The following is a 21,634-nucleotide window of genomic DNA, read 5'->3' as shown; positions in this document are numbered from 1 at the left end:
TCTCCCCTCTCTTCTCTCCTCTCTCTCTCCTGCGGCTTCTAAGAGGAAAAGGACCAGAAAACTTGAGAATCTACAAATCCCATATGAACCCTATTATTATAAATGCAGGGAACTCTTATGGAAAATATAGGTATTTGCAATATGTTTACTACCAAAGACATATGACGTCTTCTGGTACAGAAGCAGTTAAGAAGGCAAGGAGCCAAGTACAGCCTTTTCCTGCAGAGAGACACTCTAAAGTCTGCCCCCACCCTTTCCATTCAAACCCTCCAACAAAGAGGTTTCCTTTACCATGAGCGACAGCCACATAGGCCAATCCGAAGACCGTGTGAGAGTAGCGCAGACAGCTGCATCCCCAGATGACAGCAGTGTGTGTCTGTGTTTTGTGTCACCGTCACCTGCACACGCACGGGGCTTCGCAGACAAGGAACCCGCTGATGTCAGTTTGTGGGCTTTTCTTTTTTACTCCTCTTTACCCTGAACCCACTTCCACGTTCCCCCGACCTCCTGCTTTGTTCTATTTATCTTTCCTTCCCAGCCAAAAAACCCTTTATCTCTTTCCTATTTTCACGATTGCTCAGTATTGTGGTAACACATCTCGATCTGCCAATTTAATTTTACGTTGTTCACTTTTTTCCTTTATTTATTACTATCTTAAACAATAACTAGTATATTTGCTAATTATTTTTATCCATCCACTGCATTTAAGTGAGGATCATCTTAAATTAAGTGTGTATAATTCATTAACACAAGTTAAGTTTTTTTGTTTGTGTGAATGGTTACATTCCCTGACAAGTAATGGATTTTTTATTTCATAATTATGAGCAGGCAGAAACAACTGTCTCCGTCACCCTGTGGCATATATTGTTAATTGTCTTTCCACACAATTTATTGAATTTTTTTTTTTTAATGCAGGAGTTTTGAAAAATTTGGCACCACACAGTGAGTGGAGAAAATTGTGGGACACTAGGAAGAACTTTTGGAGAGCACCCTACTATTGCTCTATCATTCTAAAACTGGACAAGGTGAATATATTAGAAATATTATATGTATATTGTAAGATAATACTTTAGGAGATACTGACAACTTTCAGGGTTTTGGGCTGTGAAAAAGAAACTCATAAGTGTGCATATCGGCCATCCGCTGTTTTTACTAGATAATAACCACACTCGCAAGAATATAATTTATTATATTTTTGCCTTCAGTATTTCTTCAAAGGATTAGCTCAGTGCATTTTCTTATAGGAAATAACTTTGTTGCAGATTGTACAGTCATTGAAAAATGTTTTAGAGTACTTTGGTGTTCTTTACGCTTCTTTGGTGTAAAGTCCCACCCAAATGACAGGTAAGATCAGTCATTGAACAAAAGACCATGAAATTAAGGTTAACGCATTAGATACCAGGTCATGCTTTGCTAGGACACAGTAACATGATCGAATGTAGCAGGGCCTAAACTATGGGTAGGGGGGAAAAAATAAGCTGCCTTGGGCATTCCCTCTGTGTTCCTGAAACATGATTTCTGATACATTAAACAAATGCTGCATTCCAAGAAAAAATAGATGCAAAATGTTTAACTGGAAGCACCAGTATGACATCAGCCATAAAGTCAAATTCCCCTAATAATGCATATTCATTTCTGCTGGTCACAACACATATAAACTGATAAGTTGGTTGCCCATTAGTAGCCACTTACTAATTAATAATGTAATTTGAGAGCATCTGCACATTTTGGCATCTTTGCGTTGAGTAGCAAAATACCCTGTACAGACAGAGATGTAGAGACTGTCCGTCACCTGCCGAGCAATAACACTCATAAGTATTAATAAAAATTTGGTGCAGCAGCTTTGAATAAAAATGGCATGTTTCAAAGGTTAGATTGCGTTTTGTGCTCACTATTTTGAAATGTATTACTCCCACAGAGACACATCAGCATGTCACGACGTAGCAAACGCCTCTGCAACATTGATCAGGAGGATGACCGGATCAGCACCAGCAGTGTGGAGAGTCATCTGTTGTACAGAGAGAGTCCTGGCAGGTCAGTTGGTGCTTTGAGTTTGTGTGACTGTAAAGGTGATTCCCGAAAGTGCAAAACATGTGGAAACTGCATGCATCTCCCTAGCTGTCAGTGACTGTCTTTCTTTGTTTAAGTTAAACAGTCCAGATATTTCATGTATATTATGTAACTCATTAATACACAGCCTTGGATATATATTATCAAATAATGACATTACACGCGCTTTAAAATTGCCAGGAGAGGGGACATCCGGAATGGCTTGATTATATCATTTTTGTGTAATAATATAAAGTGTTCTTGATTTTGCACTACATAGTGATTGCTGCCCACTTGTAGATCAAAGACTGTCAAGCTTACCAAATATAAACCAATGTCATTTTTGTGTATTTGACTATTTCTTTTACATTGGTTGACATGTAGTTTCCATTATAACTGTATCTCAAATGTGCAAAGCAGTTCTTGATTGCTAGAACATCTGGAGTAGCCATGTAATTCCACATTTTTTGTAGGGAAGAAAATAAAATGTGGTCTACTGGGAAAAAAGGGATGTCCCTCCAGCTTAAGCCTTCCCTACACCTTATAACCCAGCCCCCCTCTAGTGGCAATCATCTTGACCCCAAAATCTATCTTTAGCATGCTTTGCAACTTATTTGACTATACACAAATAATCCGCCTACTATTGCTATATGAGTCTGATCCTGAGTTGGAAATCATAAATGACAAACATTTGCACTGTGTATGCCCACAAAGAGAGTGCACATATATTCCTGCATCTGACACTTCAGTAGGGAGACGCATATACGTCTGTCAACAGCAGTATCTTTTTCAGCTACTAGGCAGGTGAGAATACATGATGATGGTGGCCATCATCAGCACTAGCTAGCCACTGCTGATTGCAAATTCCCTTCTGATGCTGATGGGTGCTATCTGCATTGGTCATGCATATATTTTAGGATTTTGTGAGCTTACATAAAATAAATTATTTTGTTACTTTCATTTGTTCTTCAGAAGGAGTATTATATCAAACCTAATAGCGAATGTGTTTTTCACTAGCAAAACAAATGTTAGCAAACTTATGACTTGGTTTTGTGTATGTGTATGCGTATGTGGGTGTTTGTATCCCTGACGTAAAACCTGCTATATATGCTGCATGTGCAGAACTGGATGCATTTTGAGATGCTTACAGCTCATATGGGTGTAAATAATTTTTAAGAGTGGCGTTTTTGAGTGTAAATTACTCTGTTTGCAGCCAATTCACCACAAGGCCCTCTGTACGTAGATATCTTTTTGTTTGTGAGTCAGACTGTATGTGGGAAGCTCTGAGCTGCTCACTTTGACACATCCTGTGGTGTGCAGTGAGGAAACAGCAGTGACACAGGAAGCTGCAAGGTCCCAGCTACATACAGGCCATTTCTGTTATGCACAAAACAAGGTGCATTGATACCTCTAGCGTACACATGTCCAAAATAACCAAAGAGTAAAATTTAAGATTAGTGTAAATAGATGCACTATTTATTTTCCGTCAACTTAAACCAAGATTGTACACACGGATACAAATTACCATGAAGCACATCTCATTATGCAGAAGCTACAAACACCACAAAGAGATCAGGAGACAGATAGGCATTTATGGAAGCTGATGAGCATGTGTATGCTTGAACAGCTATTCTAGTTTGTTCAAACATATTTTACCAAGAGGTTAACTGAGAGTTTGGGGGTCATATGGTGCAATCAAGCCAACAGACCACAAATTAATCAATGCAACATTCAAAACAAGGAAGAAAAAAATACAGTAAATTTTGAATTGTAACTTGTCAATATATGCAAGGTCCCCTTGGCACATTTATTCAGTGAGTTTGTATGATAATGCAATTTTCCAAGCTCTCAAAGAAGTCTGAAAAAGACCCTTTAATGATTATTACGAATAGTTAAATAATTATGAAAAAAGATGCTGACATGTATTGACAATTTGCCTAGTACATTATCCACTTAAATAATCTGTCCTTACTCTTAAAAGCTTCTTTATCTCATGTACCTCATTCAAGAAAGGTTGCTACTGTTCTTTAACCCATTTGTCAGGCTTTGGTAAGTCCTGTTCAGGCACAGAGAAGTGATACAACCCTTACTGAAAGTGAACAAGAACAAAACAACCTCAATGCCTGCTCTAATCCTGTACCCCACATAGTGTGAGAATGCTGCTGCGTGAGACTTACCTGTTTATTTAAAGTGTAAATCGGGGAGATCTGAACAGAGAACACAGTTAACCATTTTGCTGCCAGACATCTGTGCCAATAGGTACTGCGTCTGTGTTGCTGAGAATAACATTTTTAATTTTCCTGTATAACTTTTTTTTGTTAGAAAGCATTTCGTAAATACAAAATTTCAGCAAGAAAATTTCTGATTTACATCACTTTAGACATCATAGAAATTAAAGCCAGTCTACACATTGTATGCTTGACTGAGTTATTTGTTTACAAAATACTAAATCACAAGAATCAAAACAGTATATATAAGCATTTCTCATTGACCGGCAAAAGCATTGTGTTGATGTCATAACCAAAAGTGAACATTGAGAATAACCAGATATTGTCAACCCACCTTGTTAGGTGAGTAGCTAGCATTTTTGAAAGCATTCTCTTGTCCTCGTCTCTTGCGACTGGAGGCAGAAGGCAGGCTCACAAGAATTCAAATGATCACCAGAGGGGGAGACACCCTAAAAAACAATAGTGGGATCCTCTACCAGTTCCCTAGGATTATACCAGGAATTGCGTTTACGACATTCATGAATCTGTTTCCTTGTATTTAGCGGCAAAGTATCAATATCTCCCAAGTGGAGAAGGAACATTCTGTTTTCATTTCCCTATCTAACAATACTTCCACCCAAGCCATTTCGGAAAAGGTAAAAAAAAATTCTTTGAACAATTTCATAGGGGCAGAATTCTGGTGTGTCCATGTGTGTAATATAGTCTTCCACGCTGTCGCACTTATAGGTAACAATAGTTTCTTTCTACCCATGTTTTTCCTCTGGGTATTAGGGATGATACCGTATAAAGCCCACATAATGAACCAAGTCTCTTAATGTCAGGTTTCAAACTTGTAGCTAAAGTTCCCTAACTAAAGAACATTGCAGAGAAGTCCAGAAGATTGTGTATTTGATGGTAATATAAGGAGATGGCTTTGTTTTTGGCATTTGGGGAACTCAGGAACTCATCCACCAGGTTGCTCCAGTCCAAACAGAAAATGTCCTGATCACAAAACTTACATACTGTTGGGCTTGGAAAAAGTCAGTGGATGAGCCTCCAAAGCTGGAAATTTAGATATTGCTTCAGTAAACGTTAGGGGATGCCTCACTATCTTATATTTTAGGTACTCAATTGTCCTGATCCCTCCCACTTTCCAAATCGAGAAGGGGTAGGCCTGGAAGCCAGAATTTAACAATAACTTTAGATGCTGGGCTGCCAAGAGGAATTTTGGGCCCTAGTACAGCAACTTGTTTTGCCCCCCCCCTGTAATCAAATAGCAGGCAAATGTATGTGTAGCAGGGCTCTGTGAAAGGGGGTGTGACCATGCCACTGGAGGCATGGATACAATAATTTGGTGCTACAGGGCTCCCGTAGTCTAGGGAAGGAGCTTTGTGCTACTGAGAAAATAACCACTTTGTGCTGTGTGACTTGTGCTGCATTAACTTCCACCCAGTCCCAGACGAAGTTCACCAGGTAGCAATGGCGGATCCGGTGGGGGGGGGGGACATGCAGGGACATGCTGCCGGCGGCTGCGCACTATGTGCAGGTCCGTTCGGCAGAGACAGGCAGGGAGAGTGTGCTGCTCTGATTGTGTTTAAAACACTATCAGAGCGGCTAGGCAGCAAACTTTCCCTACCTGTCTCTGCCGAACGGACCTGCACATAGTGTGCAGCCACAGGCAGCCCTAACTGTCAAAAAGGGGGCAGGACTAAATCGCACCCCCCCCCCCCCCCCCCGTAAAATAAAATTCTAGATCCGTCCCTGCCAGGTAGGAACAATTTTTTTTAACAGGGGATATGTGACATCAGAGGATATGTGACAACAGGCCCAACAAGGGATATGTGAAAATATAATATGCATGTTTGAATGGCCCATGTGTATTAGCATAGGGATCAGTTCCTTTACTTACAACAAAATAACCAACTTTTTCAATGGAGATTATACCCTGGTGCCACTGACAGTTAACTGTGTTTGACTATTTGTATTTTGAAGTCTGTATGAACACTTTAAGAAAGAATAGTTATATATAACAAATCTTAAACTTTCCCGTTTGGCCATTTTAGATGTTAGGAGGTATGGAAATAATCAACAGCTGATAATCACGTTCTCACACATTAACTGCACAGTTTGTATCAATAAAAATCATAGTTTGCTCTTTGTATTGGGTGGCGGTCTCGTGGCTGCCCTCTGTATTGTGTAGTGGTCACAAGGTTGCCCTCTGTATTGTGTGGTGGTCACAAGGGTGCTATGTGTTGTATGGTGGTCACAAGGGTGCTATATATTGTGTGACAGTCACAAGGTTGCTATCTGGTCTTCTGCTGCTGTAGCACATCCACTTCCAAGTTGAATGTGCTATGTATTTAGAGCTGCTCTTCTACATACCACCCATGGTTAATTAAATTACCACCTTCTTGTCAGCTGAAACCAGGCTGGCCGTTCTCTTCTGACGTCTCTCATTAGCAAGGCATTTGCACCCACAGAACTGCCGCTCACTGGATGTTTTTGCTATTGGTTTTGAGCACTGTTCTCTGTAAACTCTAGAGACTGTTGTGTGTAAAAATCAGACTTTTTTTTGGGTGAACCTACTCTGCAGGGTGCCACATACATTTTTAATCACACATGTTATTGTGGAAGCTCTATTTGTATTGTTTTATATTTCACATTTCTTTGATTTATTGACTTTAAGTTGACCAATAAAAGTTATATTTTAACAAGAAAGAGGATATATAATGATGACTGGAGTGCTCACACTGATCTTTATTCCTTGACCAAGGTCAAGGAATTCCTTTTTTCCTGTGTGTAAAAATCCCAAAGAGATCAACAGTTTCTGAGGTACTGAAACAACCTGTATGGCACCAACAAACTTTCCACAGTAAAATTTACTTAGATCACATTTCTTCTGTATTCTGGTGTTTGGTCTGAACAATATATGCAATTTTTGACCATGTCTGCATACTTTTATGCATTGATTTTCTGCCACATAATTTTCTGCTGAGATATTTGCATCAACTAGCAGGAGTTCAGGTACACCTAATAAAGTGGACAGTGAACGTGTGTGTGTGTGTGTGTGTGTGTGTATGTATGTATATATATATATATATATATATATATATATGTTTATGTATGCATATATATATATATACATACACATATATATATATATATATATATATGTGTATGTATGTCAAAGCAGGATGCCTCATAGTGTATTAATATAGGCTAAATATTGCCTATATATAATAATTATTATGCGTACCGGACCATTTCTTCTTAAAGGGCCTATAGGATTATTTTGGTCCTCACAACTTCGTTATCGAGGTCATCCAGGATCCCAAAGATATATGTCAAAAGAAATATGGAAAACTACCAATAGTGTATTACATTTTATATTTATAAATGACCTGACACCATACACCCAGTGATGCACCACCACAAACACCAAACAATAGTGCTTAGGCGTACCAGATATACAAAATCTTGAGCTTATCTGTTTGATTTCCTTAGTGGCACTTGAGCCAATTGGCGTTCCTTAGTACCTCAAATGAAAACAATACAAGCCATATAGTGTAGTATTTCTAAGTTCACAAAATTTGAATAAACACATAAAATTGCGCTCACAAGAGAAGGTAAAACATAAGCTTATCTGAGATCCCCTGGAGGATAGGTTCGTTGCAATATCCACAGCACATCCAAGGTATCACAGTCAGTAATGTGAATGAATAGCAGCAGCCTCAACGCATTTCGTCTTTAATCAGCAAAGACTTCATCAGGAGAGTGTAAATAAACAAACTATCGAACGCTTCTATTTTTATAGTGCGCCGCTCCGTTTTGCGCATGTGCAACGGAGACGTTCGTGTACTGCCCATGCGCAGTCTTACACACTCTGACAACTTTATTTACAATATCTTGGTTGGGAAAGGACATAAGCAAGACCAGTCTGTGCATGAGTCGTAGCACGTCGGAGAACTAAGGCATTTATTATACCACACTAATACAATACAGTATTCAGAATGAACGCTACCTAACATATATAAGAAATATATCCAATAATAACATAGCGACTGTATATAAGCCTCAGATAAAATCAATAAAACTAACTAAAAATAGGTAATATATAAACCGTACATATAGCCAATTAACAGTGCCATTTTTTTTAAAATATTCTATTTTTATATATGAAAAATTCAAGGCACCATAATAGTGGTGAAATAATAAAATTAGTCGTCATTTTTAAGAAAAGTAAAAACCTGAAAGATATTCTGGCTCAGAGTATGTATGCTAGGTGAGGTAAAAGAGTCCACTTCCATCTGATCTGAAGGGTTCTATAAAATGCACCCATTGTAATATATGTAAGTACAAGAACTCGTCTAAGAACTTTTTTTTATAATTATGATAACAGCAAAAGGTTTGAGATAAAACATTTGATGAATTGTGTGACTACATCAGTTATGTATCTCTTGGAATGTTCGTATGGCCTAAAATACGTAGGGAAAACGAAATGTCGATTAAAACCACGTATACAAGAACATAAATCAGGAACATTGAAAATAAAATTGAGAGCCATTCAGTCTCAAAACATTTTATTGCTAAGCACAACATGTACAACTGGGTATGAGGGATGGTGATCTGCATAAAAAATTATCGCAAAGCAAAATGTATTGGATTTATCAATTGAGTACTTTAGCCCCACAAGGTATGAATGAGAGCTAAGAAATTTCCCCGTTGTTATAACTTTATTTTACATACATGCTGTGTGAACCTGTTAGTGGTGCACTCTTTATAGAAGGGACGATGGGAGGGAGATGTAGGTGGTTGGAGGGAAGTGCAAGCTATGTCCTCCATGGTGCTGGCCACACCCACGCATCCCTGGCCACGCCTCATTTCTCAAAATAGGCCCTTTATAATTTTCAGCCCCAGGCCCATGTGGCTCTTAATCTGGCCCTGTCAATACGTCTTCTAAAAGTCAACGACCTATTCTGTATCTGTGTTAATACAAAGAGCCCAAATGGAAATTACATTGTTTTTTCATTTAGGCTCAAAATAAACACAAGCAACAGTTTTTAAGAGTAAATAAATGGAACGATCAGAGGAGATTGTCCACCAACCTTCAGGAATCCATAGGAAGCAAATGTAGACGAGAGAAGTCAGCACCTGTGCGGATCATGGGATGGCTGTATTTACCACATAGCCACATGCCTAATGCAGTATAACATCATATATATTGTACGTACTTCTTCAATTGAATGTTATTTTTGCTTCTTGTACGTTATCAAGCACTTATTTTGCCAGAAAAAGTCTGATATATTAGATAGGTGGCCTGATTACATGAGGTGCCAGATTACTAATTCAGAGAGTATTCCCTCTCTGTGATTAGGACAGCAACAATCCTAAATAAGGCCACAATGTAAGATTAAAATACTTGTTGTAATTAGCTTTATGCCATAGGATGGTGTGAGCCTGTGAGATGGCTTGTGATAGTGAAATTACTTTAGAAAGCAGGTTACCACTAATGTCTATTTGTCTATAACAGGACTACAAGAAGAAAAGTAGCTAGCAGCAAAAGTGCTCCCACTCCCCATCAGACAACCAGCACTTACTACAGCGAGACATCTACGTATGTTAGAGGTGGCTTGTCTGCAGCCATACCAGAAACAGACTATGGAGGAAGCACATGGGGTAAGACATGTCCTGCAATACAAAGTGCTGCCCTGTGACCCAGAAGAGAAACACAGGATTTTTTCTTTTAATAGATGAGAAGGGAGAGTAAAATTTTTATGTAAGTAAATGAACACGTTATTGGCAAGTAACTTTATAAACCATTATTATGTGCAATGACACCTATTCACTGTAACCAGTAGATTATGTCAATACAATTACTAAATAAGCGGGATGAATAGGATTCCACTGGAAACGGGCACCAAGATGCAAATAAGTACAATTCTTGCTTTATAAATATAATCTGTTTTGTTTTTATAAGTGTCTCACTGTCCTTTCTTCACACCCTATATATTAAGTATTCAACCCAAGCCAAACTTCTCAAATAAGGCTTGATATTTGGTTTGTCTACAGTTCAGTATTTTCAGATATTTTATTTTTTCAGGTGGGAAAGGGAAGATATACTGATATATGCTTGCAGAACCCTTAAAGCTAATTGTCTGCTAATTTTTCCCCACAATGATAAAACCTAGAATAAATCAATAGAGCAAAACAGTATAAGCATTGCTGGTAATGGTCAGTTCAAACCCAGCAACCACAACAAATTTTCCAATACTGAAGGTAATTTCCAGGTCCTGATTTGATTTGCCCATAATCCAGAAGTTGTAATAGAAGTGCAGAAAACATAATAGCCTAATACTACAGAATTAATCATGTTCTTGTTGTGGCTATTTAACTGTGACTGAATGGACCGCCTATGCCACCCTGTCTGTTGTGGCTGGGAACCAGCTGGGCTTACTATGCCACCATTCCCTTTCTTTATCCCAATTGCACCCTTGCCGTAGTAGGAGGGGCTTACAATGCTGCCACCACTGGACTCCTTAACGGCATCCAGAACCGCGTTCCTTCAGTGTAACTGTCGCTGCTAGTGTACCCCCTTGCTGGTGCACCTGGGCTAGTACCCCTGACCTCTTCCTATTGATCAGGGTTGCTGTGGATGGATTCCCTCCTGGCCTATAACACTGGCCAAAGCTGCTGGGTAGTGGGCAGACTTGTGGTACTAGGAGCTAGGTACAAACTTCAGAACAGCCGGAAATGGATTAAAGTGGGATCTAATCTGTAGGTCACAGGAAATTACAGCAGGGAAGAAGTTGTCAAGCAGGTCTTGAAGCAAGTGATCTTTATTTAGCTCAAGTGTCCTGACAAGAACAGTTAACACTGGTTGAAGGTACCAGTGATCAGAAAGTCAGATGGAACAATACTGATACATTTCAGTATAAATCAGTGTTGTTTTATACAGTTTTGGACACAGTCTAGCAATCGGTAAGCCAGCCCGCTGAACTCTGCTGGCCCCAAGAAGTCTGAAATATTCTATTCAAAGGTTAACATCAGGATGTGAGATCTTCTTCTTTAAACTTGGATTTTAAATGCAGTTTATACTTAACAAAATTTACAGTAATCTGTGAGATCCTCAATCACATAGTTTCCTTTCCCTTTATCCAGTCAGGATACAGGTAACGTCTCCTGTTGTGTATTCAAGTGTTGGTCACTCACATTGAATAGACTTAATTAGCCTTAATGAGGACTTCTTCTCAAAGTTGCACAACAGACTCCTCAAACAAATGCTTATTGAATCAGACATATATCTCAGGAATAAATGCATTTCCTCTAGCATAGTTACAAACAAAAGCGATTTTCTCTTCAAAAAAGTGCACACAATACAATAAAAATCAGTACATTTCAAAGATACCAACTGGTGCCCTGCGCTGTTACCGTTACATAAATTTATACAATAAGTTATTTATACGTGATCCAGCCACAATAACCTACAAGCTAAAATGATTGTCTGTTTTGTACTTGATCTGTTGACATTTAAAAACTGAGAATGTTTTCAGATTAAATAATACATCCCTATCTCCATGACCTCTTCTTGTTTGAATGTCATAATTTGCCGTTTCATGTTATGTCATTACGTTTCTTTTTATTATGCTTATTAGTACCCTTTAATTTGTATGCTGATGTACAGCTCTGCGGAATGTGTGGCACCTTACAAATAAAAGATGATATTTGTCTTAAAAGCGCCTGTTGATACATGAAAGTGGAATTTTCAAGAAACACAGTTAGCTTTTTTTCTGCCAGAATGCAATTTCTACAAGAAAAAGTAAAACGTCAGTAATCGTAATAGTGACATGTAAAGACTCATTCACACATTCATGTTTTTACCAGGATTTAATGCAGTGCATGCAAAATTGATCACAAATAGAACAAATGGAAGTTAGTGGCAGGGGAATTTTAACCCCTGGGGGGCAAGACTCCACTTAGCAGCCTATTAGGAACTTTTTAAAGTGACCCAGCCCAAAGGAGCCCACTATGGGACTGGCCCAGGAAGGGGCAATGCCCCCCAGCCCTACCTGCCCCTGGTTAGTGGGATTCCCAATTATAAAATCAAATGTCCAGATGCATGCAACATTTTTGGTGCAAACACTCCACAAATTTCTACCATTTGAATTTCTGCATGACATTCACATAAAAAGATCATACCTTCATAAAAATGCCTCCGTCTGCATGAACACTTGAGTGAAAAGCTCATTGAATTTGCATTGAAATTGATTGGGTGAGGTTTTGCTATATTTTCAATACATGGAAAGAAAAAAACACCGAGACACATGTCAGACCCACGACAGACCAAAAATGAAAGTAACAACAAATATATTTGGCACAAGATTATGGAGACGATCTAGAGGACTAACTGCACGGGGTCTGCAACTCCGTAAATAAAAAATAGATATAACAAGCAAATTGCAATAAATCCTCAAATCATCAAAACACTGGTACTGTAATGTGGATGTTCAAAAAACAATTTATGAAAACAAATTCATAAAAATACTCAATATGCGATAATACCAATATGCGATAATACCATCTATTTGGAGGAATAACATTAATATAGGTGCACCTATAATATAACCAATCAAAATTGAATAATATCCTCAAAAAACTGTCTCGATGGTACAGACTCAATCAGATTAATGAACGTTTCTTGCCAGAAAAAATCAGAGTGAAACTCAAAAAAACCGTATCAAATCCTTGTTAAAAACTCTGTGTGATAAACACTATGAATCGGTGAAGGTAGGAAATAGTCCACAAATATATAAGTATATAAATCACTTCTATTCCCAAACACCTGGATTGGATGATGTCTCGTCCAGTATCAACTTGAAAAATAGGTATTGATATAACAGTCGAGGAATAAAAATCCTGTGCGCTCACTGGCTAATTGATATGATGTTATTATATAGTGCCTAATGCAGATATTGTGATACCCAAAAACTGGATAGGTCAAGGTACAATCACTTAAAATACAACATTTACCATGATTCCCTATACATAATAGGACTAAAACAAGGTAAAATGTAAACAAATAATTTTAACAATATGGACATAAAATGAAAAACGTGGATGTGTGCATATAAATTGTGCACAAGTGATTTGATGAGTCAGTGGCAAATGACTCAACTGACCTAGTGATCTCCTATTGTACACATTCACTAGTCAATCTAAATATAAATAATTCAGCGATTAAGCGGAATGATGATGTGAATAACAGTGATCGATTGCCCAGATAATCACACAGGTGGTCAAGTGGTTAGAGTTTATAATATGACCATAGATGTCACAGATAAGTGTCACGATAAGGGACCTATTGATGGAATATCATAGATGGTCACGGGTAGAAGTATCACAAGGATGCATGTTGCAGAGTTCCAATCACAATAAGTACAGATGAGAGTTAGCAGAACATATGTCCAATATTGTATCCCACATCAACGTGGGGTCGATACTTGCATTTGTTGTGGAGCGGTGATTAGATGGCTGTCCGGCCTCAATGCCTCACTAGAGATAGCGGCGAATAGATGTTAGTGTTGAGATGGAAATCGCAGTAGCGGGTGATCAGTCCCGCTACTGAGATGATAGAGTTGCAGTCCACAATCGGCGTGCAGCACGCTTCCGGTCCTAACTTTCGGGTGTGATGTCACATCCGGATGTTCCTATTGACCAATAGATTGGTGTAGGGCGGATGCCCAACGCGTTTCGTCGGATAGACTTTTTCAAGGGAGATACTTCCAGGAATGATGGATGTGTATTTATAAAGCTCCCAGTGATATACTTGTCTTTAATTGGCTGGTCATACTATTGTTCTATGAATTCCTTAAAGTGTATTTCATGCATCATATATTATGTAATATAACTCCAGACTGTACATAGCCACTGGGAGACTATGGTTCATGATTGTGACATTAGTCCATTTGGCGTCATAAGTTCACAGATCTTCATTTTGTTTAACATCATGCATGAGGTGTTAATTGATTAATCAATGATCATGTACATAATATTGTGCATATCTTATAATTACAAATTTGAATAAAATAAAATATTAAAAATATAATTAAAAGAAAACATATGTATCATATGCATATGGGAATATTTGATTTATTTGGTTGTGTATACCCATGTAGAGATATCACAATTGACAAGTCTATACAGTTCATATCTATGAGGGTATTACATTTGACATGTCTATACAGTTCTATGGGGGTTCTGTATAGAGAATCTATACATGTATAAATATATATATATATATATATATATATATATATATATAATATATATATATATATATATATATATTGATTTGTCCGCTAACCCTCGCAATAATAACATGCACAAAGATAAGTATAATTGAATCTATATTAGTGCACAATTGGATACATAGTATGAACTGGCAGATTGCCTGCATACAGCAAGACCTGGTAAGTGAACAGGTTAAATAACTTGATGTACCTTATTTCAATAACGCATATATTGTTATCGTGATGTATATGTCTTATGTTCTTGCTAGTAATCCTTCCTGCAGAGCCACCTGCCTCTATAGATCAACGTGGAACAATGTGGGCGGCAATCTAGAGGGAGAGGCGAGTTTCTACTGCACTAGGTGTTCTCGGGTAGTCTCCTATCCCGTTACTTACCTAGCTCCGCCTTGCTTGGCTTCCAAGTTCGGGTGGGTTTGGGCATAGCCATGGTGGTATGGCCGTAGGTATCGAACCTCTCCCATACTTAGGATGCAACCAACCAAGCCACTGGCAAGATGGCCCTCAGGATGAGCCACTAGTCATGTCATTAAATTGACCTATACATCAATGCAAGGTAAGGTCTAATTCCATATTGAGTCCACTGGGGGTCAGGGTTCTAAGGTGATAGATGGCTTTGGATTCTTCCCTGTTCAATTTTGTTATTATATTACCCCCTCTCCAGTTTTTTGTTACTTTCTTAATACCGATAAAAGTAGTGCCTAGGTGATTGCAATTATGGATTTCTTTGTAATGCCTTGATAAGTGGTGATTTTCAAAACCTATCTTAAAGTTAGAATCAGGGAGCATTTAAGAAATATTAAGTGTTCTGATCGTTCTACCGATGTATTGTTTACCACATTGACATTGCAGTAGATAGACAACATTAATGCTATTACAGGTAATGAACTCTTTAATTTCAAAGGTTTGTCCGTTAGATGTAGATGAGTACTCCAAAACAGATTTAGTACTTCTACATTTTAATATTTTACAGTTGGAACATGTGCCACAATAGAAAAAAACCTCTAGTTGGTTTCTGGTCACTAAGCCAGTTCGGTTCTATAGGGTCAATGTTAACAGGGACATAATTGGATGTCACAGATTTTTTGATATTGGGGGATTTTTTGAAAACCATATGTGGGTGATTTGGAAGTGTCGGTCCTAGTGTTGTATCCTGTTTCAGGATATGCCAATGTTTGTTCAGGATTTTCCGTATATGAATGGCGTCTCCTGAATAGTTGGATACAAAGTATACAGGTTCTGATGAATTTGTTTTTGAGGGTCTCATGTCCTCAGTCTCTAGTGTATTCTTATATTTTAAAAGACTGTTCCTATCTGTACCCTTCACTTTCTGATAGGCCTCATCTACTAGTTGGTCGTCATACTGTTTTTCTGAGAATTGTTGCTTCATAATATCACCTTGTGTGATGTAATCACTCATATTTGTACAGTTACGGCGTATGCGCGTGAACTGACATCTCCTCATTGGGATTTCGTCCTGCTCGGACGTGCCGTGTGAGCTCTCCACCGGGGCCCAGAGCCTGGGCTCCTTACTCCTGTGGAGCAGCCCCCTGGCACCTCTCCGCTGCCTGCCTACCTCACCTCCACCCGGCCTCTCTCTGAGTCCTGCACCCGCTTGACTTACCTGCTCTCGGCCCCCTCCGGCAGTACTTCTATCGGATCCCCGGCTCTGGCCCAGCTGCCTCCTACCTGGCTCCCTTCCACCGCTCCTTCATCGATCTTCAGTGCTTCCTGGCCAGGTTCTTCCCTCCAGTGGACCTCCATTCGGCTGTTCTTCCCGGGTCCTCCCGCTGTCTGGTCCGCCCGTCCGAGGCCTACTTCCGGTCGCATCCACGGTCTCGAGTGCCGCTTCTCTCCACCTCTCAGGCCTCTTCCGGTTCTCTGCCTCTAGCTGCTGCTGCCTCGTCCCACGCTGCTGTTGACCGACCGGCATTGGACCTGTGGACTGCTCCAGAGATTGCTTCTGTGCCTGCTCCAGGGAAAGCCCGGATCCTCCTGACGACCGACCCGCATCGTGGCACGTGTTTTACGGATCCTCCGACCTGCGCTGTGGCTTACTCCCGGCTGACTCCACAGTCTAACCGCTCCCGCCTCCCTCCTTGCCTCTGCCCTCCACTGGTGCTCCTCTGACCCCCACGTGTATTTCCGTTCCACCGCAACCTCCGACACTAACGGAGGCTCCTCTCCACGGATGGTCTCTTCACCCTGCTGCTCCTCCTATGAAGTCTCCCGGATCTCCACTAACTCTCTCCCTGGGACTCTGCTTCATCCCCTTGGATTGGCATTACAGCTCTCTAGGTATCTTTGTTCAATTGTCTCTCTGGTATGCCCCACTGACTCCTTCCCTGAAACTCTGCTCCATCCCCGGGGTTGGCTTACCATTTTGCCTGCACCTAACCACGTTTAGGCACCGGTTGTTATTTACTGGTACTCTATTGTCTATATTTTATCTTACTTTTTGTTATTTATTGTCTCTATTTTTTCTTTCTTTATTTACTGTTACATTTACTGCCATTTATTGACTCCTTAATTTACTTTACTTACTGTTATTTTACTTAGTAACTTATTACTTATTTACTTAATTTTATTTACTTATTATTTTTCTTTATTTACTGTTATTTACGGTTATTTATTGTCCTCTGTTTTTGCTCATGCCCTTGCCTTATAGTTACTCTCATCTCTCTCCCATGTTCTTTGCATACTCATATATCTCTTTGTCGCATTTGCCCTCAGTCACTCCCCTCAGCTCATACTACACGGCCTGCCATACTCCTATGCCTCATCCTCTCTCACCTCCATCTTAGGCTATTTTACCGTCCTTATCTCACTCTCATTTCACTCCCTTGCTCACGTCTTTTGCCTCCCCTGTCCCCTGCGGCTGTCTCTCTCTCTCTCTAACCGTCATTCTACTTTATCTCACATTTCACGGCCTTCCATGCCCTTACGCCACCTCCTCTCTCACCTTCTTACTTGGCCTCTCTAACTGACTTCTTCCCTTTCTTCCTAGGTCACCCACCCTCCACCCTCTATTCTGCCTTCCCTCCTCCTCTCTCTCCTTACCATGCCTCCCCGATTTCGCCCCATACCCTTACTCTACCCCCGCCCCACCTCCCCCTCTCCTCCCCGCATTCCCCCTTGCACTGCTCATCTTGCTAACCTTGCTAACCTCATTTCCATCTCCCCCCTCTCCTCTCCCCCTTTCTCCTGTGCCCTTTGGAATGCTAGATCCGTCCGTAACAAACTGACTGCTATCCATGACCTCTTTTTATCCAACTCCCTCAACCTTCTGGCCATTACCGAAACCTGGCTCTCCGATTCAGACACTGCCTCCCCTGCTGCCCTCTCCTATGGTGGCCTCTCCTTCACCCACTCCGCCAGACCCGGGGCCCGCCCTGGTGGTGGAGTGGGCTTCCTCTCTGCCCTCTCGCTCGCCAAGCAATCTTTCTTTAAATCCCTGATCTCTTCCCAGTCCTCTAGCCCCCGTCGCCTCTTCGCCACCTTCAGCTCTCTCCTGGCCCCTTCTCCTCCCGCTCCCCCTTCCTCCCTGACTGCCACCGACTTCGCCTCCTTTTTCTCCTCTAAAATCGAGTCCATCCGACTTGACATCTCCTCCTCCACTCTCTCGTCCACCCCCCCTACTCTTCCGTCCTCTCCCCCTAGCCACGTTTCCCTTCACTCCTTCCGCCCCACCACAGGTGAAGAAGTCCACTCCCTCATCTCTTCCTCCCCCCCCCTTTAACCTGTCCCCTGGATCCTATCCCCTCCCACCTTCTTCGCTCCCTTTCCCCCACCACCTGCTCCCACCTCGCTCACCTCTTTAATCTTTCCCTCTCCACCGGCATCTTCCCCTCTTCCTTTAAACATGCTCTCGTATCTCCCATTCTTAAGAAACCTAATCTCGACCCCACTTCTCTCTCTAACTATCGCCCCATATCTCTTCTCCCCTTTGCCTCCAAATTACTCGAAAGGCTCGTCTGCAGCCGTCTCACCTCCTACCTTTCTGTTCACTCCCTCCTTGATCCTCTCCAGTCTGGTTTCCGCCCCCTTCACTCCACCGAAACTGCCCTGGCTAAAGTTACCAATGACCTCCTCTCTGCTAAAGCCAGGGGCCACTTCTCCCTTCTTATCCTCCTTGATCTTTCTGCTGCTTTCGACACCGTCGACCACCCCCTCCTGCTCCACACCCTCCAGTCCTTTGGTCTCTCCGGCCCTGTCCTGTCCTGGTTCACCTCTTACCTGGCTGACCGTTCTTTCTCTGTCACCACCTCTGGGTCTCTCCCCCCCCCCCTTCCACCCTTTCATTCGGGGTCCCTCAGGGCTCTGTTCTAGGACCCTTACTCTTCTCTCTATACACCTCTTCCCTGGGTGAACTCATCAGCTCCTACGGCCTCAAGTACCACCTTTATGCTGATGACACTCAACTCTATCTCTCCTCTCCTGATCTCTCTCCCTCCCTCCTCTCTAGGGTGTCCGCCTGCCTCTCTGCCATCTTCTCCTGGATGTCCTCTAGATTCCTTAAACTCAACCTCGCCAAAACCGAACTCATTGTCTTTCCTCCCCCTCATATTTCCTCCCCCTCTGACCTCTCAATCACTGTCTGCTCCTCCTCTATCTCCCCTGTCCCCCAACTACGCTGCCTCGGTGTCATCCTCGACTCCTCTCTCTCCTTTGCCCCTCACATTCTCTCTCTTGCTAAATCCTGCCGCTTCCAGCTGCGTAATATCGCACGCATTCGGCCCTTCCTCTCCCAAGATGCCACCAAATGTCTTATTCACTCTCTGATCATCTCCCGCTTGGACTACTGCAACCTTCTCCTCACTGGCCTCCCCAACTCTCCTCTCGCTCCCCTTCGTTCTGTTCTTAACGCAGCCGCTAGGCTTATCTTCCTTTCTCGCCGCTCCTCTTCTGTCTCCCACCTCTACCTAGCCCTTCACTGGCTCCCCTTCCCCTACAGAATCCTGTTCAAGCTCCTCACTCTCACATACAAGGCCCTCGCCAACTCCACTGCTCCCTACATCTCCAACCTCATCTCTATTCACGCTCCATCCCGCCCTCTCCGATCTGCCAATGACCATCGCCTCTCCTCCCCTCTGATCACCTCCTCCCATGCGCGTGTCCAAGATATCTCCCGCGCTGCCCCCCTCCACTGGAACAAGCTCCCTCCCTCCACCAGAACATCCCCTAATCTGTCCAGTTTCAAACGGGCTCTAAAAACCCACCTCTTTCTCAAAGCCTTCCAGTCTCCCACTTAACTTCCTACTTTTTTCTGCCTCTCCCCCCTCTTCCCCCTCCCCTGACTCTGCCCCCGTTCCCCCTTCTCTCCCTCTCATCCCTGTGTCTCTCTGTCTGTCTACCCCTCCTCTTAGATTGTACGCTCCCTTGAGCAGGGCCATCTCTCCTCCTATTTCCTTCACTTCTAACTCTGCTCTCCAGCTACCTTTCCCCCCACCCCTCTGGGGGTCTCCCCGTCATCCGTGCCCTTCCTCTTGGGCTCCAGCGCTTGCTGGTCTTCCCTCCCCCTCTCTCTAGCTGTGCTTTGAGCTTACTGAGTTACTGTGCTTATTGTTTACTGTACCGTGCTGTCCCACCTTGTATTGTACTTGTCTGTGCCCTATAAATATAAATTATTAATAATAATAATAATAATAATAGTTGTCCCATAAATTAACACTGGACAAGACACCATCTATCCCAGGTGTTTGGGAGCATAAGTGACTGTTATATCAATACCTATTTTTCAAGTTGATACTGGACGAGACATCATCCAATCCAGGTGTTTGTGAATAGAAGTGATTTATATACAATATTTGTGTGCTATTTGCTAACTTCACCAATTCATATCGTTTATCACACCGAGTTTTGAACAAGGATTTGATACGGTTTTTTTGAGTTTCACTCTGATTTTTTTCTGGCAAGAAATGTTCATGCGTCTGATTGAGTCTGTGCCATCGAGACAGTTTTTTGAGGATATTATTCAATTTTGATTGGTTATATTATAGGTGCACCTATATTAATGTTATTCCTCCAAATAGATGGTATTAACGCAAATTGAGTATTTTTATGCATTTGTTTTAATTGTTTTTTGAACATCCACATTACAGTACCAGTGTTTTAAAGATTTGAGGATTTATTACAATTTGCTTGTTACAAAAATGAAAGTAACATTTTGGGTCAGCCTCCCCTTACATTTGTGTGATTTTGATATTTTGCCACAGGGGGAAGTGACTTGGTACGTAAAAGGATGGGGATGGAGAGTTCTTATAATACCAGCAACAAGAATGGCTTCTCTGATATACAGACAGCATATGACAAATCTACCTCATCCTCTGGATATTCTTCAGAGGAGGACTACATTGGTAAGGACTTTCATTTTGTAGCCTTTGTCCTCCATAGAGAGCAGATCTTTGCATTGGTGACTAAAATTAAATGAATACCTTTCCTCAATATTACATGTGTACCCAGTGGTCGAAGTGGGAATTTAGAAGTGGCGGTATGTAAAATGTAAGGGGAATGTAAGTGAATGGTTTTTATAGTTTTACAATGAAGGCAATAGAAACATTAATTTGGGAAGCATTACTCACTTGAATAATTCACTTTTTTTACTTATAGGAACTTGTTACATTTACAAAGAATACTAGGAATGCATTTCTAGAATCTAAGGTTCAATAACCAATGTGGCTCCCATCTGATCATTAGGCATCTTGCTCTTTTGTATAGTAGGTTATAATTTTCAAATTTACTTCAGACAAGCCGATTTTTATTCACAATAACCTAGTCAAATTTTATTTTGAAATCTCTCTGTAATTATATACTTCCTATATTTATTTACTAAACTAAGTTATTTTAATATTGTAATTTGTACACACGCCCATCACTCACACCTTTGCAAAAGGTAAATCCGACGATTGACTTTTGCAAATGCAGGATTTTTTAGAAGGTGTTTCAAATGTTAGATTTCAGAACAAAGAACTTGGGGGTTATTAAGTTGTGCGCAATGTGCTGCAGACATCTCTGCTACGTATATTTTATCGTGAGAAATCCGCAGCGGGGTGCCTTAATGACCATTCAGGAGGC

The 21,634-nt window shown here is 41.1% G+C and overlaps 1 protein-coding gene across 2 annotated transcripts in view; it reads left to right on the top strand.

Moving 5' to 3' along the window:
* The first annotated feature begins 282 nt into the window (after positions 1 to 282).
* SUN2 (Sad1 and UNC84 domain containing 2) overlaps positions 283 to 21,634 on the top strand; it is a 126,412-nt gene continuing 105,060 nt past the window's right edge. Inside the window, exons 1-5 of one of the 2 annotated variants that reach the window (XM_075182837.1) lie at positions 283 to 439; positions 916 to 1,025; positions 1,919 to 2,034; positions 9,787 to 9,932; positions 20,776 to 20,916. In XM_075182837.1, coding sequence (XP_075038938.1) covers positions 1,931 to 2,034; positions 9,787 to 9,932; positions 20,776 to 20,916 — 391 coding nt within the window. In that variant the 5' untranslated portion in view covers positions 283 to 439; positions 916 to 1,025; positions 1,919 to 1,930. The remainder of the gene's footprint in view (positions 440 to 915; positions 1,026 to 1,918; positions 2,035 to 9,786; positions 9,933 to 20,775; positions 20,917 to 21,634) is intronic. The other variant, XM_075182836.1, reaches the window with a different exon arrangement.

Source organism: Mixophyes fleayi, chromosome 8, assembly GCF_038048845.1.
Source record: "Mixophyes fleayi isolate aMixFle1 chromosome 8, aMixFle1.hap1, whole genome shotgun sequence".
In the NCBI taxonomy this organism is placed as follows: domain Eukaryota; kingdom Metazoa; phylum Chordata; class Amphibia; order Anura; family Limnodynastidae; genus Mixophyes; species Mixophyes fleayi.
Note: the sequence above shows the minus strand (reverse complement) of the source record. Positions and strands in the feature narration are given on the sequence as shown.